The 27,529-nt window shown below is 37.9% G+C and overlaps 1 protein-coding gene across 1 annotated transcript; it reads left to right on the forward strand.

The window, feature by feature from the left end:
* The first annotated feature begins 196 nt into the window (after nucleotides 1–196).
* Nucleotides 197–16,930, forward strand: CLDN1 (claudin 1). Its single transcript, XM_043473423.1, has 4 exons — nucleotides 197–674; nucleotides 9,546–9,710; nucleotides 12,521–12,605; nucleotides 14,318–16,930. Exons 1-4 carry the CDS (start codon nucleotides 452–454, stop codon nucleotides 14,478–14,480), a joined length of 636 nt encoding a protein of 211 aa, XP_043329358.1. The 5' UTR covers nucleotides 197–451; the 3' UTR covers nucleotides 14,481–16,930.
* The last annotated feature ends 10,599 nt before the right edge of the window (nucleotides 16,931–27,529 follow it).

The following is a 27,529-nucleotide window of genomic DNA, read 5'->3' on the forward strand; positions in this document are numbered from 1 at the left end:
GCACCGGGACGCTATGCGTACCTGATCCTCCTCGAGTTGTCCCCACTTGGCTGGCAGGACCTTGTCCCCAGAGTTGGGCCCCATCGCGGGCTCCCGCGCTGCCTCTCGCTTCCCCGCAACCCGCCCAGAAACCGCCAGACGGCGCTGCGCGGCGGCCGGGTCAGGCGGGGGGCGGGGCTGCTTTAAATCGCGGCGCCCAGCGGGTCTGCATCTCAGTCGCAGTCCCGGAGCAGCCTCAGCTTCTCACCTCCGAACTGCAGCCCCGACCAAGACGCGGACCCGGACCCGGAGCGGGTCCCGGAGCTTCTCCGACGTCAGCGCAGGGAGCAGGATTCCCTGCAATAACTTTCTCCGCTAGGCTCCGTCACCCCCGGGAGTCCCGGGTGCGCACCTGCAAACTCCGCCTTGTGCACCTGCTGCGCCTGAGCCAGCGCGGGCGCCCGAGCGAGTCATGGCCAACGCGGGGTTGCAGCTGCTGGGCTTCATCCTGGCGTTTCTGGGCTGGATCGGCTCCATCGTCAGCACGGCGCTGCCCCAGTGGAAGGTTTACTCCTATGCTAGTGACAACATCGTGACGGCCCAGGCCATCTACGAGGGGCTGTGGATGTCCTGCGTGTCGCAGAGCACCGGGCAGATCCAGTGCAAAGTCTTCGACTCCTTGCTGAATCTGAACAGTGAGTGCCTTCCCCACTCCCCCAGTTGTGACTCAGGGTGGTGCAATGTTAATCGTTCAGTCGTGTCCTACTCTTTGCGACCCCACAGACTGTAGCCCGCTAGGCTTCTCTGTCCATGGGCTTCTCCAGGCAAGAATACTGGAGTGGGTCGCCATTTCCTCCTCCAGGGGATCTTCCCGACCCAGAGATCGAACCCGGGTCTCCTGGATTGCCGGCAGATTCTTTACTGTCTGAGCTACAGGGACCCAACCCCAAATGACTCCCTTTTGGAGTAGTGGCTATCAAATGGTTCTGTGGTGTGATTACATGTCTGTCAACCGTCAGTGGATCAAGTCTTCTGATCATGTGCCCCGCCATAAGGTAGTAGAGAGAACCCTGGTTTAGGGAAAGGGACAACCGGACCTAAGCTCTAATTTTTCCTATAACTCCCTAAGTGACACTCTTCTCATGGTGTGGGTTTCATCTTACATACCCATGAGTGGGGTGGCAATTGAGCAAGTGGGAGCCAAACTCGAATTTGAGCTCTTAGGCCTTTCCTGGACATTCTCAGATTCTGTGAGAATTGAAGAACTGTAGGGTTAGGGCAAGAAAATGATGTGCCTTGAAAAGTTTGGAGCCTGAAAGCATCTCCAGTTTGTAAAATTAAATAGATAATGCCAGTTATTAAGTATAACTGTTTTCTCTGTCTCTACTATGAGTTATCATGAGAAGAAATCATGTTCCTACATAGATTGTCACAACCTAGTGTCTTCTCACACTTGAGTTTGAATCTTCTGATTCTTTTGACTTCTAAAATCCAGTTAGTGTGAAGAGGGGCTTCCCCAGTGGCTCCGTGGTAAATAATCCGCCTGCAGGGAGGGAGACCTGGATTCTATCCCTGGGTCAGGAAGATCCTCTGGAGAAGGAAATGGCAACCCACTCCAGTATTCTTGCCTGGAGAATCCCATGGACAGAAGGAACCTGGCAAGCTACAGTCCATGGGGTTGCAGACTCTCAGATACGACTGAGGAACTAAACAAGTGTGAGGAAGTCTTTCCCTCCAGTGACTCCTTGAAGAAGTCAGTCTCTTAAGATTCCCCAGAAAGTTTAGCTCTCAGACCAGGAGTCTTCAGAGGAGGTAGATTGTATGGTCTTATTTTGGAAAGTGAAGGTGGGTGGCAGGTGGAAAAAGGATGAGAAGAAAGAGAAATTCAAAATTATCTCCCTCCATTATATAAAGGAAAAAATGAAGCCACTGAGGAGATACAGCTAATGAATGCAGAAGTCAGGAGAGAGAGGGCGGGTCTTCTCTGAGTTTCTGTCTTCCACAGAGGAAATTCTATGTAATGACTGCTGGCTTCTTTCTTTCATAAGTTTGTGCAGGATCATGTAGAGAGAAATAGTCCTAGATATGGTGGAGAGAAGGGTGACAGGATGGATTTTTTCTTTTATTGCTTTTTAAAATACAAACTTCTGAGTGTTTTGTCAGAAATTCATTAAATTCCTGCTTACTTAGGTAATAACAATTCATCGCTAGAGTAGCTTCCTTGAGATATGACATTAGTTGTCCTGAACTTGTGTCTGTCATGCACTTGAACTAACTTGAATAAAAGCTGCCTTAGCCTTGGCCTAGACAAACAAGCCTGCCCACCAGTCCCCTTTGTGTGCTGATGGTAAGCAGTGTTCAAGTCATCGCTCAAGTTTACTTCAGTTGCTTTGTCCACCTCCTGTGTGTGGTTTTGTCAAAAGCCATGCCCTTTAGAGTTGTTCACTCTGTTCCAAATCTGTTTAAAACTCTTGAGTACCTGTGGAATTTCTGAGTCAGTGTACACATGGTGGTTTTTAGTGTTGCCATTTCAGCTTTTCAGAGTTCCCATATTAGGATTCTTTTATGCCAAATATAATGAGTACATTAAGTATATGTCTTTATATAATCATTGAATCTCCTCATGGGTAAATACGCGTAAGGAATTGTATGGCATTTGGCATGTCATATTGAAGCCCTGGCAGATGGAGATGGTTCTAAGGACAATTCCAGGTATAGCTCTGATTCCTCTGATCAAAATGATTCATTTTCTTATTTTTAAGTATCTTTCAAATTATATTTATTCAGCTGCCCCGGGTCTCAGTTGTGCCACTCAGGATCTTTGATCTTTTTGGGGACACCTTGGATCTTTTACTTGTGGCATGTGGGATCTAGTTCCCTGACCAGGAATTGAACCTGGCTCCCCTGCACTGGGAGTGCAGAGTCTTGGCCCATGGACCACCAGGAAAGTACTAGTAGTTCATTTTCAACATGTTCAAATAGACTTCCTTTTACCTTCCTTAAACGGCCAAATGAAATCAGATCGACCCATGTTGTAATCACTGAAACAGGTTATCCCTACACATGATGATGTGTTAAAATGTTTTATTTTCATTTATTCCTAGTTAACATAACTGTTATGATTTTTAAAGCTATGGTGGAAAATCTAAACAATACCTTTCCTTTACCCATTTTGGAGATTGCTTTCTGATGATTTTTATTTTTTTTTTAAACTCCATGTCAGTTCCTATTTTCCTTTTGGTTAATGCCAGTGTTTATCGAAGGTGGGGCTGAGGCCTTTCTCTCAAAACTGGCTCTCAGAAGAGAGAGCTTTGACTCACAGGTGTACTTCCCAACCTGCCAGTGACTCATTAGATGCCTTTGGATGGAGCCCAGAGAGCCTACCTGTCTCCATTTCTCCACCTGGACAGTTGTGCTCACGCCCACCTGATGTAGAGACCTGGGAGGTGATTCATTGGCTGTTTTTGGTGTAGTAGCGTGATATCCAGAGGTGAACAGGCTTATCTGTACATATAACTAGTGCTCCTTGAAGCAAGTTGCACTCCTCAAAGTGCTTTTAGGTGAAAAACTTAGAAGTTTCTTAAAATTGTAGCTTGTTCTCTTTGCCAGTGGAGCCCACTTGGCAATTTAGGGCTCAGATTCTGGGATTTATAGAGGTTATAGCACTAGATGTGCTAAAATCCCTGGTTCCCCTTCTCTAACTAGTGTCAGCTGCAAAGAGCACAGGGCAGTGTCTGAAGGGATACAGTGTGCTTAAGGCAATGTCAAAAATGAGATACAGCAAGGCTTCTTTAGATGGTTCTTACAAAGCGGTTTATGAAAATGTAACTGGGGAACTTCCTGGGTAAACAAATAATACACCATGGATTGTGGTTTTACTGTGGCTGAGACAGTTTCACTTCCATCCAGGAATCGATGTTTATTGACACTGATGACTGATAGTTGGAATATGCAAAAGACAGTGCCAGATAGAGTTGCTTTTCTTGATTAAACTGTACATCTTGACTTGTTTTGATTCAGTTTTCAAACTTTTGGCAAGCTAGTTCCTATTTCATGTGCTTAGTTAATTGCTTCTCCTGGCTTGACTTTAATAGCTAGAGCTGTCCAAAGACTGGGTTGCCCCAGGAGGTTGCATGGTGGGAGGTGTGCCGGCAGAGGAATAAATAAGCATTTTGAAAGAATGCTGTAGGGAAAATCCAAGTCCCAGACAAATGGGAGGTTAGGCTAGACTCTCTGTAAGTCTCATCTAACCTTAGGATTCTGTAATTTGTTTATAAGCTCCTCTGGCCTGTTCAACTTGCTTTACATGAATCCACATGTGTGTAGGTGCGCTTTAATGAGTATTGGCTGTCGGTGAAGTTTCCCAGAACTCTCACCATGATGTCAGGCTCAATCAAAGAATAAAATGACTGACTTGGACGGTCTCTGACACAGAGGCAGAGATGAGGGCACCTCCTTACACTTCCCTAGACTGCATTAGGCCTGCTGAACCACTGGTGTTTAAGGGGCCATTTGTGTTCAGATCTGTTTTGAGAATTAGTTCTCATTTTTGGAATGGTAAAAGTCAAAATCCAAGTTTTGAGTACTCAGTTCTGACCCTGGTTCTACATGAACTAGTCCATGTTTATAGTGGTGAGCCACTTGATCTCTCTGGACTGTAGTTTCCCCGCTTGTAAAGTAGGGCAGAGTGGGAGGAACAGGGAGATGAATCCATGACTCATTCATCCATTCAACCAGCATGAGCCAGGCCCTATCCTTGTTCCTAGAAATGCAGCTAAGATGACTGATAATGTGCAAATGTTGATTCCTTTCAGCACCAACAGTCTTTGTTACTAACTGCCGTGATGCAAAGGACATAGGCAAGTGGCAGAGTTTAGGCTTCCTTGATTGAAGTGATGATTACGTGGCACAGAAGTAACATAGAAGCACACATTTAATCATGAGACAATTTCTTGTAAGAAACAAAAAAAGATAGCAAAGATGTTTGGAACATCCTGAAAAGCGGTTAAGTCCTGCCTTATCCCAGACCACAGTTATTGACTGTGTTGGAGTCTTGAGGTCACAGCCAGTGGCCACCAGTTCATACATCAATCAAATGGAAATGCTAACAGTGAAGACTCTTGAGAAACTTTGAACTTGACTAAAAGTGAACAATTTAATAAGTGAAGATGTCATGGGAGTATAGCTCTGTGACAGTCTGTGATGAGTTCATTTAATTGCGGAAGAGAAAAGAGTATTTTTGTTCTAGTCACCCAGTGGTCAGTTTATCTGCTTAATACTTGTTAAGCAACTACTGATGCAAAGAGGGACTGCATGAAGATAGAGATATAATTAAACTCTTCTTTATTTATGACATATAATAGGGTAATAATATAATAATATGGCTAGTAAATAGCATGAACAATGCCAGGTATTTAAAGACGTTTTGCTGCTTGTATAGTAAGACTTTAGAAATGCTTTAGAAAAAAAAAAAATTCCACTGACTTGTCTCTGCTTGTCTTTCTTCGCCTATGTTGATTAACCTCTCTGTAGTAGATCAGTAACTTCTAACTCATTTCTTGTCTCGTAAGTAGAGATCTTTGTGAATATGTTTTCAAATTATACTTTCAGGTTGCAAGTGTTAAGAACTCCTTAGGGAGTCTTTAATCTCAAGATTATCAGTCTAGCTAAGTATAATTAAAAGACCGCCTTCTCCATGTACTGCTGAATAATTATGAGGAACAATAAATAGTGTACCTTGTTGAATGTTTGCTAACCATTTTCTCCAAAGACAGCTTTAATCAGTGGTAATAATATTGTAGAGGCAAATTTAATGGGCCAGAAAGGAACATATTTGCTTCAGATTGGAGCCACTCAGGTCAACTCAGAGTTAATAGTTCAAGACTTTATCTCTCTGGCCTAAAATATTTGGTGGCTTTCAAATATTTCTCAACTTCTCTGCCCTGCTGGTCATTGTTCCACCAGGAAAAAACTTCATCTTGGAAGCTCATTAGATGCATAATTTAGGAATTTTTTTAAAATTAGATTCGGTTAAACAAAAAGTATGATTTTTTTTCTCCGTAGGTGAATTTCTAGCTTTTAATAATCTAAATTAGATCTGACTTTATGTAGCAAGATTTTAGTATCTTGAGGCTTTCTAAGAGGTGTTTCTCAGTATTATTTCAAAAATTAAGCTTAACACAAAAGATATTTTTACCTTATATATGAATTTTTAAAAGATAAAGACATATTCAAATTTAAATTAATTGATCCTGGATTGAATAATCCATGAAGCTTGCCAGGCACTGTTCTAAGAGCTTTGAATAGAAATATGAACAAATATTTGGCCAAGTTATCAAGGAGCCCATGATTACATATTTTAGCTCTCTGACTTAAAAAGCTTCCATAAGATATTAATTTGGAGGATTCATCTGGTTCCAGCTTAAAACTGTGCAATTTAGATTCTATCTGCATGTGAAACCCTCATAACTTGTAACGTAACACTTGCTTACTTTGATTTGTAATCCATTACATGTGCCCAACTAGTGAGTTTTCATGCTGTTATGATTCTCAGCCTTTTTTCCCCTATGTTTACATTTCTCCCCACATATCACTATAGTTAAGAATTCATCCAAATATCTCCAGTGAAGCAAGATGAGATTTTGTGTTTGATGCCCATCTAGTGTTGTAAAATACAGACACAGACATCTCCTAAGCCAGTGGATGTCAGGACATAAATGAAAAAATACTGCTTCACAAAATAACACTATTGCTTTATCAGATTGTTTAAAATGAAACATGATCTCCTTGCAATATATGGTTTATATGATTCCTGAGTATAGGTTCTCCCCCATTTTTCCTGCTATTTTTATGCATTATGCAAATAATTATTTATACTATAAGACTTACTAGGGTTTGTAGCACACAGAACAAAATATCTGTTCCTTTCCCTTAGAAATTTTGTAAAGTAGTGGAAAGAATAAAATGGGGTGTGAATTAAATATGTTTTCTTTGAGAACTGAAAGGAGAACAAACTCAAGAGATGAAGACTGTGAAAAGGAGATAATCCCAGGCAACTGAAGGTGGAGTCCTGAAGTGGTTGATCCATTTACGCTCCCTGCCTGGGTGGTTTTATACAGGCCTGACTCAGGAGCTTGAGGCCCAGCAGACTCCTCGTGAAGAGTAGCTTGTGATCCAAGTGCTCAGACCTGCTGGGCTGGTGGCCTGCTGTTTACACATGAAGTACAGATCAGAATGATTATAGAAGCTGGATCTCGTGTGAAGCCCTACAACTCAAAGTAGAGAACATAGACATCAGAGAAAGCAACCAAAGTGGTCAATAAAGGTTGGAAAATTGATCTTAATGGACAGACAGAGCAAAAGGTGGTTGAGAGAAGTAAAAAGCTATACATATTTGAAGGGCTGTCAGAGGAAGACAGAGGGTAAAAAATCTTTTCATTCCTCCTTTAAGACCCTAAATGGCTTCTGCTCACATTTAGAATAAACTCCAAACCCTTTTCCCTAGCTTGCAAAATTGTACATGATAAATGCCTTCTGCTTACCTTGCTAACCCTCTCCATTTTACTTTCCACATCCAACCATCTTCCAGTAGTGGCTAGCTTTCCCAGTTTGTCCAGGATTGAAGACCTTCTCAGAAGGCAAGACTTGTAGTTTTAAATCCTAGAGAGCCAGGCAAAATGGATGAGTGGTCACCCTGTCCTCCACATGAATCATCTCTGAGACTTTCAGCATCTCTTTTTCCAGTGTTCCTTTGACTGAAATGCTTTCTTTCTGAGTGGCACTTAAGACCAGATTGGAAAACTCAGTTATGTAGAAGAGGTTATTTATTTTATTTTTTATTTTCCTTCTGAGCATGATTGCCTTTGCAAAACTGTTGGCAAACCAGAAGGAAGGACACACCATAATTATGGAGTCCTTGGTACTTTTCTCTTCATACCATAGTATTGTTGGTGATTCAAAGGGAGGTTTCATAATAATCTTATAAGCAGCTATAATTCCTGGTAACCCATGATCCATGAAATGTGTTTTGATTCAGAAGTTCTTGTGCCAACCTTCAATCTTCAAATAAGTGTATAAGTTGGGCACACACTTGCCCACGTGTGTTTATGGGGAAATGAACCTATGACGGGAGCATGAGAGTGCTTTTAGTTTGCTTTTTAATTAAATCAAGTAAAAATTTATATTGGCTTCCCAAATATCTCTCATATACAGTCAAAAAAATGTCTTTGATACTTCCAGAAAGAGGTTACTATGATTTTATCATAGATTGCCTGGTTATGGCAAGGATGGAATTATTAACAAATTTAAATAAATTGATGTTTTAGAAATCTTTAGTGTTAATTATGATTTGTAGCCTAAATTCTCAACCCTAAAATTACTGACACTGAGCCTAAGTCTAAGTTAGATACTGAGATATAAAACCTTTCTATCATGTCATCCAGTTTTGAGACCATTAGGAAGTCAATTGTTCCAACTTCCTGGTTAGAGATATCATCATTCATACTTTACATAATAAAAACATGATCCCAAAGAATAGTAACTGGCTTACCCATAACATGGCACACTTTGTTATTATAATATAAATAATTTTTATATTTGCAAAAAGACTTGTCATATGTTAACACTGTCAAAGAGATAATGATCTTTATTTGATGGAAGAAATAAATCTGAAGTCAAACTCATCTAACCAGTGTAGTTTCAACTCACTTTTCTTTGAAAATTTGTGCCTTTATGCCATAGGTATGGCATCACACTTTTACTCTTTAATATATTTACTGGTATATCACAAACCTGGCCCTATATATTTGATCATGACTTAGTATACCAATGACAAGAGCAAGAAATTAGAAAATTAGTGGAATCCTAAGAAGTGCTACATTGAATTACTGTCAGCCATTTTAGAACATAGTAATTTAAATAGTTTTAAACACGTGTGATAATTCTGAATATAAACCTACTATGTTCCAAAATAACATCTCAAAGGCTATTATGTTTTGTTCTGAGAAAATGGTTTTCAGATCTCCCACCCCACCCACATCACTGGAGATATGTGTTGCTTATCCAGCTAAGATAACCTATGAGAAATTCATTTCTTGTCTTCCAAATTCACTCACCCAGATTTTCCCCAGCTTGATGACTGGAGTGTAAAGCTATTGACTGTTACCAAGATATATTGTAAACCATTTAAAGTATAAATGGTTTAACATTAAGGATAATATATGATTGTTATTTCAGAATTGAAATTCTCCATTAGTAAGAATTAACAATGTGTTCTAAGCCTATTCAACCAAATCATTAATTATTTTTCAGAGGGTTTTGAATATAATGTTAAAAACATAAATTGTTAGAGCTGGAGGAATTCTTATTCATCATTCAGTAAGATATTTGTTTTTCTGGAGGAGAAACTGTGTTGGTTTCCTGCAAAGGCATCACTAGAACTGGGGTCTCCTGACTTCTGGTTATGTTTTCTGTCTTCCATACAACACTGAAACATACTTGACTTTCTACCACTCTTCTCTTGTTGGCCTAGGCATGATTGTTACATGTTTTAAAATATTTTTTGTCAGGCACTCTGCAAGCAACCCGTGCCTTGATGGTGATTGGCATCCTGCTGGGACTAATAGCCATCTTTGTGGCCACCGTTGGCATGAAGTGTATGAAGTGCATGGAAGACGATGAGGCACAGAAGATGCGGATGGCTGTCTTTGGGGGCGTGATCTTTCTTATTTCAGGTAAGAGAGGCCCTGTCCCTCTTAGATCTTATCAAACTCTTTCTGACATTTTTTAAGGTCTAGTTTTTGGCTTCCTTAGATAATGTTGGATTTATGTTGGCTTTATTGCTCTTGAATCAATTGAATTCACTTCCTTTAAAATATGAAGACATAGAAACTTTAAATCCAGTTGACTTTCACATTCTCAAATGGGAACTGAATAAAAATCTGAAATCTGTGTTCACAGTGGACAGGTCTATTCCCTGAGGTTTCAGGTGCCAACTGGTTCATTAGAAACAGTCTCCTCAAGTGAAGGGAGAGATTTTTTCGATCTAGCAAATACTGAGGACCGATTCTGTGTAATTCAGAAAATTTCTGTGGTGTCTCTACTGATACTACATGGGAAAGATGGGGAATGGTGAGAGAGAACATGAAGAAGGTGTAATTATACAGGTGTGAATGAATGGAATGAATGGGGCTGGGATTATTGGAGGAAGAGGAGGATATTATTCCATGTAAGCAGTACTAATTCTGGAATGAACAGGTTTTACCCATAGATAAATGAAAAGAAAGGGCATTTGGAGTTCAGGTGGATTGTTGGAATGGTAGGAAATGAGAAAAAATGAGTTAAGAAAGAAAATAATACAGAAAAGTCTTGGAATAAAAACCTTGATAAAAGAGTGAGGTTACATTTTCCATAGAAAATAAATATGTATTTATTGCTTTATTCAAATCTTATTATGTGACCTTTGAGAAAATGAGAGCCAGAAGAGGACATGGACAGTTAATTTGTAAAGTCTTATAATAAAGTTAATATTAAATAAGATAATGTGTGCATATAACATTGTGTATGTATATAAAATAATAGACTATTATATGTCATATACAGTAGGTATCTATTGTTTTGAAATAGACTATTACATATGCTTTCCTGATGGCTCAACAATAAAGAATCTGCCTGCCAATGCAGGAGATACAGGTTTGATCCCTGGATGGGAGGATTGCCTGGAAAAGGAAATGGAAACCCACTCCAATATTCTTGCCTGGGAAATCCCATGGACAGAGGAGCTTGGCAAGCTACAGACCATGGAGTCACAAAGAGTCAGACATGACTTAGAGACTAAACAGCAACAATAATACTGTTATATAAACTATATATGGTAGTCTATTGTTTTTGGAAATGACATTCCAAAATTCCAAAAGTGGTATAATCTATCACTAGGAAAAACTAGAATTAGATTTTTTCCTCATTTTCTCTTTAAGAAAAGTATGTGGATTTCATGAACAATGAAGGAAGAATGCCTGTGGCTTTACTAAACATTTGGTTAAAGATTATTCAAATTGCTACTGCAGAGCATTTTATTCCCAACACTTAGGTTTTACACCAAAGGCTAAGAACACACTTACTGAGTAGAACCTGTCCTCTGCTGATCTTCTAGTAACTCCCACCCATCACTCCTCCAGTCTCACGGACTTCCTAGGAGTAAGGGTTGCAAGTTCCAGAGTATTCGTATTTTCTACTCAAGTAGCCAAAAGCAGCAGTGTTACCTTTCAAGTATTAGAGACAATTAGTTTGGACCACTTTTTTTTGTAGGAGGAAATGGGTAATGGGTGTAGCATAGAAATATTTAATCTGTCTAAATTGATGAATTTTTAGACTGTGTGCTAAGTCACTTCAGTTGTGTCTGACTCTTTGTAACCCTATGTACTGTAACCTGCTAGGCTCCTCTGTCCATGGGATTCTCCAAGTGAGAATACTGGAGTGGGTTGCCATGCCCTCCTCCAGGGGTTCTTCCTGACCCAGGGATCAAAACCTGTGTCTCTTACATCTCCTGCATTGGCAGGCATTTTCCTTACCGCTAGCAGCGCCACCTAAGCCCAGACTATAAAAAGAAATTATTTAAGTTCTTTGGATAAGAAAAATTGAGGTATTGTATACTTATTTTAATAAATAATAGAGTATATTATTTTGACTAAGTGATTTCTGTGGGGCTGCCCAGGTGGCTCAATGGTAGAGAATCCACCTGCTAATACAGGACATGCGGGTTCAATCACTGGAAGATCTCCTAGAGGAGGAAATGGCAACCCACTCCAGTATTCTTGCCTGGAAAATCCCATGGGTAGAGGAACCTGGCCAGCTACAATCCAGACAAAGACTGAGCACTGAAATGTGAGAGGCATAAGAAATTGAGAGTGTGCTGCATACATTGATCTGATGTGGCATCTCAGTGAATCTCATGGCAAGACCTGGAACATCTGGCCAATAGGGGTGTAGAAATTTAGGTGATTGGTGTACTCTGAGCCAGGTCCAATGTGTTCCTGCTATCTAGCTATTTACATTCATTTTGATCCTTCAAAAATGTGAATTTTGCGTTTTGGCCAAGAAGAATGTAGAAGAATTTTTACCTTCCCTTTTGTAAGTGACGAGCTTTACTAATAAGGTCTTTGGTTTTATCAAAAGTAGTCTAGCACATTAATTTATAACAATCTATTTTAAAGAGATCTTAAATGACATGAATCTCCTGAATGTTTCCAAAAGAATGTTATTTGTGCTAGAGACCTTAAACTGTAAATGAATAAGATGACATGAACATTCATGTGCCTAACTTCAACCTAGTTATTTTTGTCTGTCTTAAGAGAACACTTATAAAAAATCATGTTTGAACCTCTATTCATCCTAAATTAATGTCTTCTGAATTAAAATGGACTAAATTAAAAATGTCAGCATTATTGATGAAAAATCATTCTTGTAAAATATAAATTTAATGAGCCATGCATTTATGCTCAGTGTTTCATGGTGATTAACAGTCTTTTGTTTTGAATTTCCATAGGTCTGGCTATTTTAGTTGCCACAGCATGGTATGGCAATAGAATTGTTCAAGAATTCTATGACCCCATGACCCCGGTCAATGCCAGGTAATGATAGTCACATATAAAATTGTTTGTTCTCTGAGAAAATACCCTTTTATGTTCTGTAAAGTCCAGTTAGTATGGTGAGTTCTCAGACTTGCTATCCAGAATTTTATGGAATTTTCTGCCAAAATTGAAAATAACTTGAATGGCCTGTGACATGTTAAAAATAGTTTGATAATTACTTTAACAGCATGTATTGATATGACAAAATAAACTTCAAAGTAGAGAAGTTCCAAGCTGTATACTTTCCAAATGGAGAAGTATGCTGGACCTTTTTTCATATTTTTAATTTTTGTTTAATATTCATTAAGATACCAATATATTTGAAACTTCATTTTTGAAGTATATTCTGATACAACACTTAATTGTGATTATTTGTAACAAAACACAGTTTATGACTGATCGAAAAAACAGTTCTATTATAGAGGTTAATAACCTCTAACAGTTAGAAATTTCATTCTTAACAATTTTATTTATTAAAAAACTATTTTATTTATGAAAAGGATGTTACCACTATGAAATTTTGTGTTTGATCACATCCATAAAATGATTTTAGAAAGATCATCCTTCTTAATATTGCAAGTTTTGGAAGTTAAAGAGCTGACTCTTGGCTCTCATGTAATGATACCCTTTGATCAGAGACAAGGTTCTTTGTCTCACTGTGTTCACTTCTTTAAAGCCTAATAACTATATTCAGAGTTAGGATGTTAAGATGTAATTATTGTTTGTTGAGTGCTAAGATGAATGGATGAAAAATGCTAGTGGTGGAGAGATAAGGTGTGCTTCTTTGTTTATAATCACCCATGTATAGGAAAACTCATACTGCCATGATGGTGTTGGAACCCATCCCATAAGACTACAAAGTAGGGACAGAAACTGTTGGAAGTCAATAAGCTAAAATTTTACCTATTGGATATGAAAGCACTTTATAAATTGCCAGGCACTATGTACCTACTTCCACTGTCCCACATGATCCTAAAAGTAGCACAGTGAGGAAGATAGGATCATTTTAAGAGAAGCAGCTGCTGAGGTTGAGACATGGAGTTTGTGGCCCACAATTCAGCAGCTGAGAGTTTGCATCAGGATTCAAACTCAGGCCTTATCATTCTAGATCCAACCCTTCTCTTTCCTTATTGTCCACCATCAGTCACAGGTCTTCTCCCAGAAATATGGCTTAATACATCCACCTGGATCAACTTAACCTAGAACAATCAATGGGTTGTTTAGAAGTTTTTTTCCTCAAAACCATAGGTCAGATTTCAGTGTTTATCAAGGGTTAACTGTTGAAAAGTCTAATAGTCTCCAAAACACTCTGGCAGGTTTTTTTTTATAGAATGCTGTTGCTACTTGGTGATAGCACGACTTGTTAAGTTTTAGCCTAGGAACCATGTTCCAAACCTGATTTTTAAGGTATGTAGCATGCTTTACAAGTCTCCTACACATGGAAAAGTCTTTGGAAATATTTGTGTAATTAACCTGGTGTTACCTGCCACATTGCCTGATCTACTGTTGCAAATTGTCAACAACTGCAATGTGAACGTTCTTGTGTGTGTGTCTACAAACTTTAAAGTACTTCATAAAACTTAAAGGGATCACAGGGGATTTTTTTCAGTGGAAAAAAATATGGGTGTGATATCGATTTCATTCTTTAATTACATTAGAGAAGTTTCCAATGGTTCATTGATTAAGCAAATGTATCACCTTTCCTTTTTTAGGTATGAATTTGGTCAGGCTCTCTTCATTGGCTGGGCCGCTGCTTCTCTCTGCCTTCTGGGAGGTGCCCTGCTGTGCTGCTCCTGTCCCCGGAAAGCAACATCTTACCCAACACCCAGGCCCTACCCCAAGCCAGCACCTTCCAGTGGGAAAGACTATGTGTGACATAGAAGCGAAAGCTGACAACCCTGTTGGAACCAACAGAAAATGGACATTGAAATACTGGCATTGACATGAAGATCTTAGCTTTTGACTATTGTAGTCTGAACTGTGGTATTACAGCAAAAAACATATTTTTTTTTAAAATATCCATTGCTAAAAATGACTTAGCCTTATCTTATCTCCTTTCCTCAATATAGAGGGGAAGCTTTTTCCATTTGTATTACTGCTTCCCACTGAGTAATCATCTCAAATGAGGGGAGAGAGCATTTCTTAAATATATATAGATATGTACATAAACGTGTTTTTCTATAAAAAAAGTAGACAGTAAGAGTTCTTATTCTCATTGTATTGGTATCAGTATTCTTAAAACATATCTAAAAAATGAAAAAAATATTTAATTCTTGATTAAGTCATTTATTTGGTATTTTTCAAATTCTTCTTTCTTTACGTATACATATGTAATAGGTCAAATATCACTTACCCTCCTTCAGCAGCTTTTAGTGTCTTTCCCAGAACACCTGACCTGCTTTACCAAGTATGAATTATTTCAGTTCTTCACATGTGCCCTCTTTATATGTTTGTGTCACATTTTTTTTTTACCATGATCTTTTAGCACTTGCTGTGTCATCATTCAATCATTCTTCATGCCTTTGTTTTTTGTGAGGTTGAGCTTAACTCTTGAATCTGATAACACATTTTATATGCCTATAGTTTAATTCCTAAAGTCAATAAGAGTCTCTTGCAGACCAGAGCTTTGGGAGCAAATCTTTCTGTGTTTGACTAGATGGTATGTTCCTGTTGACTTTCCCATACGCCTCCTGTACCCTGACCTCTAACACACTTATTTGCTTTGAAAATATTTGTCCCATTGAGGAACTGTGTGCTGCTTTTCCAAGTATTGTAACACAATTCTATTGACTGAATTTTTTGAGCTACTTATTCACAGTTATATACCCTCCCAAACTACCTATTCTTGTCCCCTTCCTTAACTGTATTGTTTTCTTGTATAGCTTACCTCTTCCCAGAGAGGGACAGACTGTTTGAATGAAGTACTCGAATTTCTATAGTGATAATCTGATGACAAATATTCTCTCTGTAGCTTATGGGCAAGTCACTTAATCTTTCTCCTCTTTTCCCATCTGTCAAATTGAGATAATGATAGTTAACCAGCTGGTAGAGTGGTGTGAGTATTAATTAGTTGATATTATGCTCATTCTTTGAACATGAAATATGCCTAAGTAGTGTTTCTATTTGCTAAATTGGCTGTTAAGAAGTCGTTGAACCAAAACTACACACAGGCCTTCCCATGGTTAGGCACCTTCCTGTCTCCACAGGCCTGTTTCCTTCCTTTCAGCTGTGGCCACCATTTTGTTGGCACTCTGTTCCATTTTAACCATTGCTCTTAGTTTTCCAGTTTGTGGAAAATAACTCCTTCACTTCAGCAAGATGTTGTAATGGAAAGGGTGTTGACTTCAGTGTCTGGAGACTTGATTTGAGTCTTGGTGCTATCAATTACAGTGTCAGTTTGGGCAAGGCACAGGTTGCCCTAGTTTTATTGCTTCATTTCTAAAAAGAGGATTGTAATGCCTGACCTGCCTACCTCACAGGGTTATTGTGGGGATCCAGTGAGACAGGATACATGTAAATGTGATTTTGTAAGGTGAAAAGTATTGTACTGGGGGAAAGAATTAAGGAATTTAAGTGCATAGATTTTAGACTACTTTTCAAATGACTGAAAAGAGAAATTTTAAGAAATGGATTTCCTGTTTTAACCAACCTCTCAAGTGAGGAGACAAGTGAATTTCAACTTGCTAAGTGAAAAAAAAAAAAAAGGCTTTAAGGACGTCTTAGTTTTCTTTGATCAGTGTGGCCAAGATTTTCTCCTTTCAGGAATGCAGACTTGACCTAAAACAAGTTTGCAGATGTAATGGATAAAACAGAAGTGTAAGTGTTGACCAAAGAATAGAAGATTTTTTTAGTTTTAATAACTTATAAGGGTATACAAGATGGATATTGGTTAAGTGATGTTATCAGAGGTATTGCTACTAGCTGGCAGCTAACATAGCTAGGATAGGTAGTTTAGACATGTAACTCATAGTGAAACCACCTAGGGGAAGTTATCCAAAGGACTGAATCATAGGACTTGAACCTAGTAAATTTTAGTGTGTCTTCCACACCTGAAACTCTATGCTCCTAAAATGTATAATTCAAAGAATCTCTGCTACCTTCATAGATCCTAGTGATGGGCAAGTATTAATACATGTGGTTACTCGTTGGTAAACTCTGAAAAGAAATCCATAGTACAAAATGGCCAACAGAATCATGACACCAGAATCTGTCTGACTTTGATATTTTTGTACTCTGCTACCCTACTTGGATAGATATTTCAGGGTTTTGTAATGGGAATTTGTATAAAGCATTACTCTTTTTCAATAAATTTTTTTTAATATAAATCTTTAGTTTTTTTTTTTTTTTTAATCATTTATTTCAAGATTGCCTTGCATGGAAGATGAGATGTCTCAGGATAGGATCCGACTCACCATGTATACCTGGGAAATAGCTATGGTGCCTCTGGGCCACCTGTCAAGTATTTGAGTGACTCCACCCACTGGAATGCCCTATTGCTCTCCAACTGTGCTTCATCCTCATCAAGGGTGGTGATAGAAGAGAATGTCAGGAGAGATTACTTCATTTCTCTCATCCATAGAAAGGATACATACTACAATGAATGACTAAGTAATAAAGTAGTCAACTGTAAAGCACTGTGAAAACTTAAGTTGGTTGTGTTTCCTACAAGTTGGCAGAGTGAAAGACAGCTAGAAATCCATTATTGTTTTTGTAATAATTACCAGATGGTACAATGGTAAAGAATCTGCCTGCCAATGAAGGAAATGCAGAAGACGTAGGTTCAATCCCTGGGCTAGGATGATCCCCTGGAGGCAAAAATAGCAACCCACTCCTGTATTCTTGCCTGGGAAATCCCATGAACAGAGGAGTCTGTTGGACTACAGTCCATGGGGCTGCAAAGAGTTCGACAGGATTGAGCACATGAGCACGCACACATTACCAAAACTACTTCTTAGGAAAGCAAGTGGTGAAACTCATTCACTCATTATCTAAAAATATCAATGATTGATACAGCCTTAGTTGTAACCACTCCTTAAGCAGTTTACATAGTACAGAGACAGGCTAGTAAACAAAGGATTGAGCTCTATGTGGAGTTCTGTGGGGAGATTAGCCTTAAGGGCGAGAGATGAAGATTATTGTCAGTCTCTTTAAATTAGGCAGATGTGTCAGATCGCCACTCTTTCTACAGAATTGAAATCTTCTCCTGGATGGGTCCAGGCCCAAGAAATTTGAGAGGAAATAAAATCCCTAAGTGCTGCTAAGAACTCTGAAGAGAAAAGCTGGGTTGTCAATCATACCAAGTAGACCCCACCTCTGTGTAGGCGCCTCCTTCTGGATGCCACTGTCCTCAAACCAAGCTGTCTCTCCTCCTCATCAACTAGTACTTTCTATGTGGATCTGTGTCCAAGTTCAGGGACAACTCCATGCCATCCCCATATTCCCACATTTGAAAGCCTGCTGTTGGTCCTAGTAAAATCTGGTAATGGATTTTTTTTTTTTCCTTCTTTTTGAGTGTAGCTCAGGTGTAAGATTTCTGCAGTCTCCTTTCCAACCCCAGATATACCTTTAGGTACCCCCAACTTGCCCTAAACTCTCTACAATTAGCTGGTACCATGGAAACTGGCAGAAGTTACTGCAGTTTCCAGGGTTTTGTAGGGACAGCTTGTTGGATTTAAAAACACAATGAAAAACACTCTCAATGCTCTGAAACTCTGGAGAACTCATGGTATTTTGAATATTCATCTTCTATTGACAGGTTTTTCCCATATGGCCAATATCAGCAATTAGACAAGAGATATGGATTTATTCAACTAATATTTATTAAACACCTACCATAGACTAGTGCCATTAAATGCAGACAAGGCTAAAGGGTATAGGAAATAAATAAGAAGACTCCTTCCTAGGCCCCAGCAGGGTGAAGTGTTAAGTGGGAAGAAAAGTGAACTTGAAATCTAGCACTGGTTCTGCCAATGATCAGCCTCAGTGAGCTATAGAGATCTCTATTCACTATTTTTTCATTTGTAAAAGGAAGAGCTTGGCCCCACTCAGTGGTTCTTATCCATAACAATGTGGAAGCTTTTGAGCATTGGAGGTTTTTGAAACTTCTGACTTCCAAGGACTTAAACCCAGATTAGGGGAATCAGAATTTCTGAGAAAAGTGTATTAGGTACGAGTTTCCCAGGGGATTCTAATGCACTTTCTGAATTGCGAACCACTGGGCTATGTTATCTCTCAGGACCAAGTGTGCTCAAAAAATTTTCTGTGTAAACACACATCCAGGTGCTTAGTAGATGACAATGTTGTTTATTTACCTTTTCTCTAAGGTCATGGTTCTATTTTATGATTCTAGGTTTTTTTTGTTTGTTTTGGTGAGAGTTTTAGCACAAGTTCAGTAAGGCCAAACAAGCTGAAACATCAGAGTTTGGAGCAGAGAATGTTTTATGGCAGGGCCACGCAAGGGTGACTCCTGTCCTAAAAATCCTGAGTTCCCTGAAGGGTTTCAGCAAAGCACTTTTAAAAGCCAGATGAGGGAATAGGGGTCAAAGGGTATGTGATCAACTTGTGCACAATTCTCTGATTGGCTGATGGTGAGATAACAGGGTGATGTAATAGAGGTTAATATTGACAGTCTTTAAGCTTCAGGAGGCCTGGTGTTATGTGTTCTTGGTCATCGAGTAATTAACATTTTCTATTTGGTGAGGGGTTTTCTCATCTGCAAAACAACTCCGGAAATCACATCAAAAACTAGGTACTTCAGAGAGGAGCTAAAGCAGAGGGTATGGGGAAGGACCTGTCCCTGTCCTCCACAAGGCCCCAAGGGGTCCTGCTCACTTAAGAAGGGAAGGAGTTAAAAGGAGGTAGTCTTCAGAAGCTATTGTCATATTTCTTTGGTAAATAACCTTCTTTCTTGTCATTTTCTATTATTTTTAAATCACTCACCATAATAGTCATTAATACAAAGCAAATTCTCTTTTAAAGAAAGCCTTCTGTTTAACAAATAATATTAGTTCAAGGAGGTAAGTGTTTATTGTATTATAATCACTGAGTTATTTTCCTTTGTTATATGAAAATTTCTGAAAAGTCCTTAGCCAAAGCATAATGTTGCTACATTTATTTTTAATTGTATAACATTTCTGTGGTTTTATTTATGTCATAATTTCTTTAACTTATTGTTTTGATTGCCTATTCCCCCCAAAAGAAAAAAGTAAACACACACACAAACCAATTGCAGGAAGAAAGTGTGAAAACTATAAAAATATTTCTTAAATGAGATGACCTGAACTAGAGCACTTTCTTCTCCCAAAGGGGCATTTTTTTTCTTTTAATCGTTTTGTCCATTAAGTTTCCTGTTTCCATTAATGTTGTGGTTTCCTCAGGTAGCTACTGATGCTGCTTAATTTAAAAAAAATCCAACAACCTAAGAGAGACCTGAAACAAGCAGACATCTGAAACAAGGGTCAGGGGTAGCAGAGAACATTTCCTTCTAGATGAGAGTGCAATACAAGTAGAAAAATGACCTCTAATAGAGCGAGGACAAAAGAATTTATTTTTGAGGATAGTTTTCACCACAATATTTTTTTCCTGATAATAAAATTAAAACTAATACAAATTAAAACTAATACTAATAATGAAGTAGAAAAATATAGAAAGGTAGAAACAATTATTTAAATATTGTAATAGCAATACTGTGCTGTGCTACTCAAAAACAAAATTAATAATTTGATGCAATCTTCTCTAATCATATTTTCTTTCCCAAAGATAAGCTTTGGAGATTGTTATCTTTTCACTGTTTTCATAGTATCACAAAGTAAAAATAATTTTGATTTCTTTTTCTTCTTCCATTCAAGTGTATGTTAATATACTATTACCATTCAGAGTTCATAAACATTCATTCATTCATTCTGATAATATTTTTTTAAGAAGCCAAGTATTTTCTGCCACAAAAGAAACAGTGGACCTGGATTTGTTCAATGTAACCAACCATGAATAAAATAGACAAAAAAACCTTCACTTCTAGAACTTACATTCCATATGGGAATACAGACAATAAGACAAACATGCTAAACATATAGTATAAGAAATGGTAATAAACTATATAGAAAAAAACTAAAGTAGGCAAGAACTGGGAAGCTTGGACAAGTGTTACAAATATTCAGAGGGCTCATGCAGCTTAATATGAGAAAAACAAACAACCCAATGAATAAACGGACAAGAAGCCCTTAATAGAAATTTCTCCAAAGAAGACATACAGATGGCCAACAAACACAAAAAAAGATGCTCAACAATACTATTAGAGAAATGCAAATCAAAACTACAGTGAGGTATCACCTCACACTGTTCAGAATGACTCTGCTCAAAAAGTCTACAAATAATAAATGCTGAAGAGGGTGTGGAAAGAAGGGAACGCTCCTATACTGTTGGTGGGAATGTAGATTGGAACAGCCATTGTGGAGAATAATATGGAGGTTCCTCAAAAAACTAAAAATAGAACTACCATACAACCCAGCAATCCCACTCCTGGACATATACCCAGAGAAAGCCACAATTCAAAAGGACACATGCACCCCAGTGTTCACTGCAGCACTAGTTACAATAGCCAGAACATGGAAGTAACCTAAAAATCTCATCAACAGAGAAATGGGTAAAGAAGATGTGATACATACATACAGTGGAACATCACTCAGTCATTCAAAGGAACAAAATAGTGCCATTTTCATAGACCTAGAGACTGCCATGTGGAGTGAAATAAGTCAGAAAGAGAAAAACAAATACTGCATAATATCATTTATATGTGGAATTTATAAAAATGATACAGATACATTTGCAAGACTGCAATTATAAAATGATTGCAATTATATAATGATTGCATTATAAAAATGATACAACTTATTTGCAAGACTGACATGGAAACACAGATGTAGAGAACAAACTTATGGACACCGTCAGAGGAAGAGGAAGTGGAATGAATTGAAGATTGGGATTGACATATATACACTGTGTGAAGTCCCGTCAGTTGTGTCCGACTCTTTGCAACCCTATGGACTGTAGCCCATCAGGCTCCTCTGTCCATAGAATTCTCCAGGCAAGAATACTGGAATGGGTTGCCATGCTACTCACTACTAGTATGTACACTACTTTGTGTACAATAGGTAACTAATGGGAGCCTACTGTATAGCACAAGGAGCTCTATTCAATGCTCTGTGGTGACCTAATTGGGGAGGAAATCTAAAAGAAGAGGGGACATATGTATATGTATAGATGATTCACCTTTCTATATAACAGAAGCTCAACATTGTAAAGCAACTATACTCCAATAAGTCTTTTTTGAAATAAAATAATTAAGTCATGGAAGTCCTCAATGAAAAGCTTGTTTTTAAGAAACAATATATAGGAAAATAAGAAAAAAAATCAATTATATAGGGGAAAGATATTTCCATTTGAATTCTCTAAAGTGGTGCTGTTCTTAGTTACACTCAGTTGTTTCCAACTCTTTGTGACCTCATGGACTGCAGCTGGCCAGGCTCCTCTGTCCATGGGGATTCTCCAGGCAAGAATACTGGGGAATCCTCCAGGGGATCTTCCAAACCCAGGGATCGAACTCAGGCCTCCCTCATTGCAGGCAAATTCTTTACCAATTGAGCTACCAGGGATGAAAGAGTACAGACACCAGTGTAGTTTGAATGCCTTAAGCTAGGAAGAGACTGATAGGAGACGAAGGCTTGAAGGGAAGGGGAATTTAAACTATAGGGCATGGTGGACTACTGTAAGGACTTCATCTGTCGTTAAAAAAAAGGAAAGGATAATGTTAGGTTTCGAGCAGAGAAGACATGAGATCTAAAATAAGATGTATCTTTTTTTCTATTGTGTCGAGAATAGACTATAGGAGGGTAAGGAGTAAAGCATGAGTTCAGATAGAAAGTTATTACCAATAATCCTGTAAGATGTGGCTTGGTGATAGCCGTGTAGTAAGAAGTGATTGTAATCTGGATAATATTTGAAAGTAGAGCCAATTGGTTTTGCTAATTGACTGAATGTGGGATGGCAAGTTAAAATAAGAGTCAAAAATGACTCCAAGATTTTTGGCCCAGGCAATTGATAGGATGGAGCTGCTAAAAACCAGAGATGGAAGGCTGCAGGAAAGTAGGTTTGGAAGAGAATATCAGAAGTTTCATGTTGGACATGTTAAGTTTATGATGCCTATTGCACATTCAAGTAGAGATGCTCAGGAGGCAATGGGAGAAGGCAGGGGTGTGGAACTCTAAAATGAAGAAAGGACGTTAAAAAGATGAGTGTAATCAATCATTATTTTCATTTGACTTAACAAGTTGAAAATATGCCCCCAAATTTGAACACTTAAATCGATACCTATAATCACTAGGTTAAAAAGTCAATAAAAGTAGAAACCAAATCTATTTTACCTATTATTGAATCTTTTATTACCTTCCAAATATTTCATTCTAGTATTCTCTAAAGTATCCTAATGGAAGTCTGGTGTATTAGAATCATAGACCTGCCCTGGATCTGGTCCCGAGTCTGCCCTTTACTAATATTTTTAATGATTACATTTTAATAATTTCATGTAGTAGCAAAGACTAATTACTTCAGTGTAAGTATTCTGGGGAGCAAGATGTCAAGATGGAGTTAGAATTGCAAGAGATGGAATGTTGATTCCTGTTGGAAAGGGTAAAGAATGCAGGAAAAGAAAGGAAACCCTTTAGAGGAGCAGGCAATCTTTCTGTAAAGTTCCAGATAGTAAATATTTTAGGCTTTATGGGATACATATAATCTCTGTCACATATTCTTCCTTGTGTTTTTTTTTAACTGCCTACAATGCAAAAACTATTCTTTGCTTGTAGACCATAGAGATTTAAAAAAAAAAAAAAAAAAAAAGGCTGTGGTCCAGATTTGATCCTTGGACAATAGCTAGTCAACACAGACTAGTCTAACACTTGCAAAAGAAGAGTATTAAGGGGAAGTTCTGTAGAAAAGCCTCAACCTGCTGTGGTAGCTTTGAGAAAGCCTTGGAGCTAGCCCAAGGGGAGCTGTGGTTTAAAGGAAGTCCATAGAAGAGTCCTGAATCGGGCAGAAATGGCCAGGCTCTAGTACCCCTGATGCACTTAGTCTTCATCTGAGCGCTGCCCAGCAAGAGTGTGGCTTCAACTGGAAGGATGCAGCAGATCCCAATGGCACTGCAGCTGAAAGCCGTTGGCAAACTGTCCCCTCTATGGCAAATTCCTATTTGAAGAGAAATATAAATAGTGCATCCCCTGGATTTCACATAAAAATACAGAGAGTTAACCAAATAGAGTTTTGCTCATCTCATGTAACAAGTCATCCAGAAGTAGATAATCCAAGGATGGCCTGAGGAATATGTAATATAGCCAAATAACCATGCATATTCTGTCTTCTTTATCATTCTTAGCATGTGGCTTCCCTTCTCATAGCTACTTTATGGCTTCAAGAATGCCTCTCTTCTTTCATCCTTATTGCCTGATTCAACATACACGAAGAAGAAAAAGAGGAAGAAAGCAGAAAGGAGAAACAAAAGCAAGCATTTTAAAAAACCAAAACTTTCTTAGAAATCCCCACTACAAGGAACAACTGAATAGTGGGATGGGAATAATGGGATGAATAGTCCAGTACAGTCCAAGCATATAAAAAACTGTGATATAAGACATGGAAGTATAGCAGATCAGTGAAGAAATGAGAGATTCTTCAATAATATGTTGTGGGGAAACTGTATCCACGTAGGAGGATGAATTATAGCAATTTTTCTTATTAGATAAAACACAAACAAACCATATTTTTTAAAAAGGATGTATATAACTACTTTAAAATGAAGAACAAAAAATAAAATAAAATAAAATGAAGAACATCTGTTCATCAAAGACATAATAAAAATATGAAAAGACAATTTATAATGGGGAAGAGATAACCATCACGTAGTATATAATAAGCAAGGATTAATATCCAGAATATAAAACGAACCTCAATAAATCAATCAAAAACTACAACCTAATAGAAAAATAAGTAAAAATCATACAGAGTCATTTCAAAAAGATAAATATTACAATGAATTAAAAGTATGAAAATATGCTTAATCTTATTAATGACCTTAATAATAAAAGATTGTTAATAAAATTAATAAAATGAAAATTTAGATCCAACCATATTTCCTAGATTGGCAACATTTAAGAAGTCTGATAATACCAGTGTTGAAGGGAATGTGGATCAATGGTGGCGGGTTTCTTTCCATTTCTCCAACAAATTTTGAAATAATGCATTATTCTATAAGCATCCAAATTCATATAAAAATTCACTACTAGAGAAACTCTTACACACATACAAGGATAACAACTGAGAACAATGGAATCATCTCAAATGTCTGTTGGTAGGGGAATGGTAGATAATCTGGTGTATTCACACACTGGAATATCTCATGACTGTAAAATTAATAGAATATAGTTACACATAAAATGAATATTTTAAGAAATAATTTTGAGTGACAGTCTCAGAAAAACACATTGGGCATAACATTATTTTTATAAAACTCAAAGCTAGCAAAACTAAATAATATATTGTTAAGGCATTACAGCTAAGAGAGAAAACTATGGAAAAAGAAAACCAGAAATGATAAACACAAAATTCAATATAATGTTACTTCTGGAAGAAGAAAAGCAATAGGATGGATGAAGAACTTACAGGTATATGGAGGTTGTTGGTTATACTCTAATCTTTGAATTATGTAGTGAGTGGTTTTGTTACATAATTATTATTCTTTAAAACTTACATATATTGTATATATATTCTCTGGATTGTAGCAAATAGTGTGTTAGAAAAGATAATAAAGAAATATGCTATAAAACAAATAAATCCTTAGGCAATTTCCATTTTTATGTCTCACTGGATAAAGTGATGTTTCTATGGTCACATCCAGCAACAAGTGAAGTCAGGATATTTATTTTCACATATAGGCACACTGCTGCCCATGAAAATCAGATTTTGCGTGCCTCATTAACTACATCACCCTGACCAAGTTGCTAACATCTCTTCAGTTCAGTTCATTTCAGTCGCTCAGTCGTATCCAACTCTTTGCGACCCCATGAATCGCAGCACGCCAGGCCTGCCTATCCATCACCAACTCCCGGAGTCCACTCAAACTCATGTCCTTTGAGTTGGTGATGCCATACAACCATCTTATGCTCTGTCGTCCCCTTCTGCTCCTGCCTTCAATCTTTCCTAGCATCAGGGTCTTTTCAAATGAGTCAGCTCTTTGCATCAGGTGGCTAAAGTATTGGAGCTTCAGCTTCAACATCACTCCTTCCAATGAACACCCAGGACTGATCTCCTTTTGGATGGACTGCTTGGATCTCCTTACAGTCCAAGGGAATCTCAAGAGTCTTCTCCAACACCACAGTTCAAAAGCATCAATTCTTCTGTGCTCAGCTTTCTTTACAGTCCAACTCTCACATCCATACATGACTACTAGAAAAACCATAGCCTTGACTAGATGAACCTTTGTTGACAAAGTAATGTCTCTGCTTTTTAATATGCTGTCTAGTTTGGTCATAACTTTTCTTCCAAGGAGTAAGCGTCTTTAACATCTCTTAGGCTCAGTAATAATATGAGTCCTCCTTAACCTTTTTCATTTTAGTGTATACAATACACTAAACTTGGATTAGATACACTATCCAATTGTATACACTATCCATAAATATACACGAATGTTCTTTGTAAGCTAAAATACTAAAAAAAAAACTGTAAAGGACTATGGTTCTCAAGCATAATTCTTTTGGGAAAATGAAAATCTTAATCTTGACAATTTCAAGTACACAGTTGATTGGGTAGAGTCTCTGATTTCATATATGACCCTATCTCAGAGATTGTCTTCCAGAAGAATATACAGACTCAGCATTGAGAGCTCCATGTTATAGAATTAAGAAGGCAGGTTATTATAATGCATCATACGTGTGTGCATGGTAAGTCTCTTCAGTTATATCTGACTGTGCAACCTTATGGACTGTAGCCTGTCAGGCTACTCTGTCCATGGGATTCTTCAGGCAAGAATACTGGAGTGGGTTGCCCTGACCTCCTCCAGCAGATCTTCCCAACCAAGGGATCAAACCCCTATGTCTTTTGCAATGTCAGGTGGGTTCTTTACCACTAGCGCAACCTGGAAATCTCAATACATCACACAGACAAGCACATTTTCTGATAATGTGCCTTAAAAATAAATAAATAAAACAGAAAAAATAGATACAATAAAAATAATGTCTAGATGCAGTCACATTACTATGTATTTTACTTCTTAATAAGATGTTGAAAGCAAAGTAATTTTGCCGAAATGTTCAGTGAAACTACTCTGTATTCAATTCAATATTTATTTAGCTCCTAGTCTATGCCAAATCCTGACCTAAACAGAACTGGTATAGACAGATAAGTAAAACATTGTCTTTGCTCAGGGCCATCTTTTTGCAGAAACCCAAACTGTAACCATGGTAGTTTACATGAATGATGATGCCCCCTGTAGGCAGTGCCTACACACTAGGACCTTAAAAACAGAAATAATGGGAAAAAATAAAGAAAGAAAGAAACATAAGTCAAATAGGATACAAATCAGGTTTGTGAGAAGAACTTTGAAGGACCACTCAAGGGGAAAATCATTCATTTCGTATTCTTTGGATTGGAAAAAGTCTCAAAATCTACATGCCAAGATTTGGCTTGGATGTGAAAAAAGGGGTTCTCATCTTCATTTAAAAGAGTAAATTGCTAAATCACTTTAGAGAGCCAATTTAAAAATATCTGGTAAAAGCTGATCCTTCCACTGTGATTCAGCAATGTCAACCTGATATCTATATCCTTGAGAAACGAATGTATGTGCATAATATGACCATGTATAATATTAGTGAAACAATTGATATTGA

This window comes from Cervus canadensis, chromosome 7 (genome assembly GCF_019320065.1).
Source record: "Cervus canadensis isolate Bull #8, Minnesota chromosome 7, ASM1932006v1, whole genome shotgun sequence".
In the NCBI taxonomy this organism is placed as follows: domain Eukaryota; kingdom Metazoa; phylum Chordata; class Mammalia; order Artiodactyla; family Cervidae; genus Cervus; species Cervus canadensis.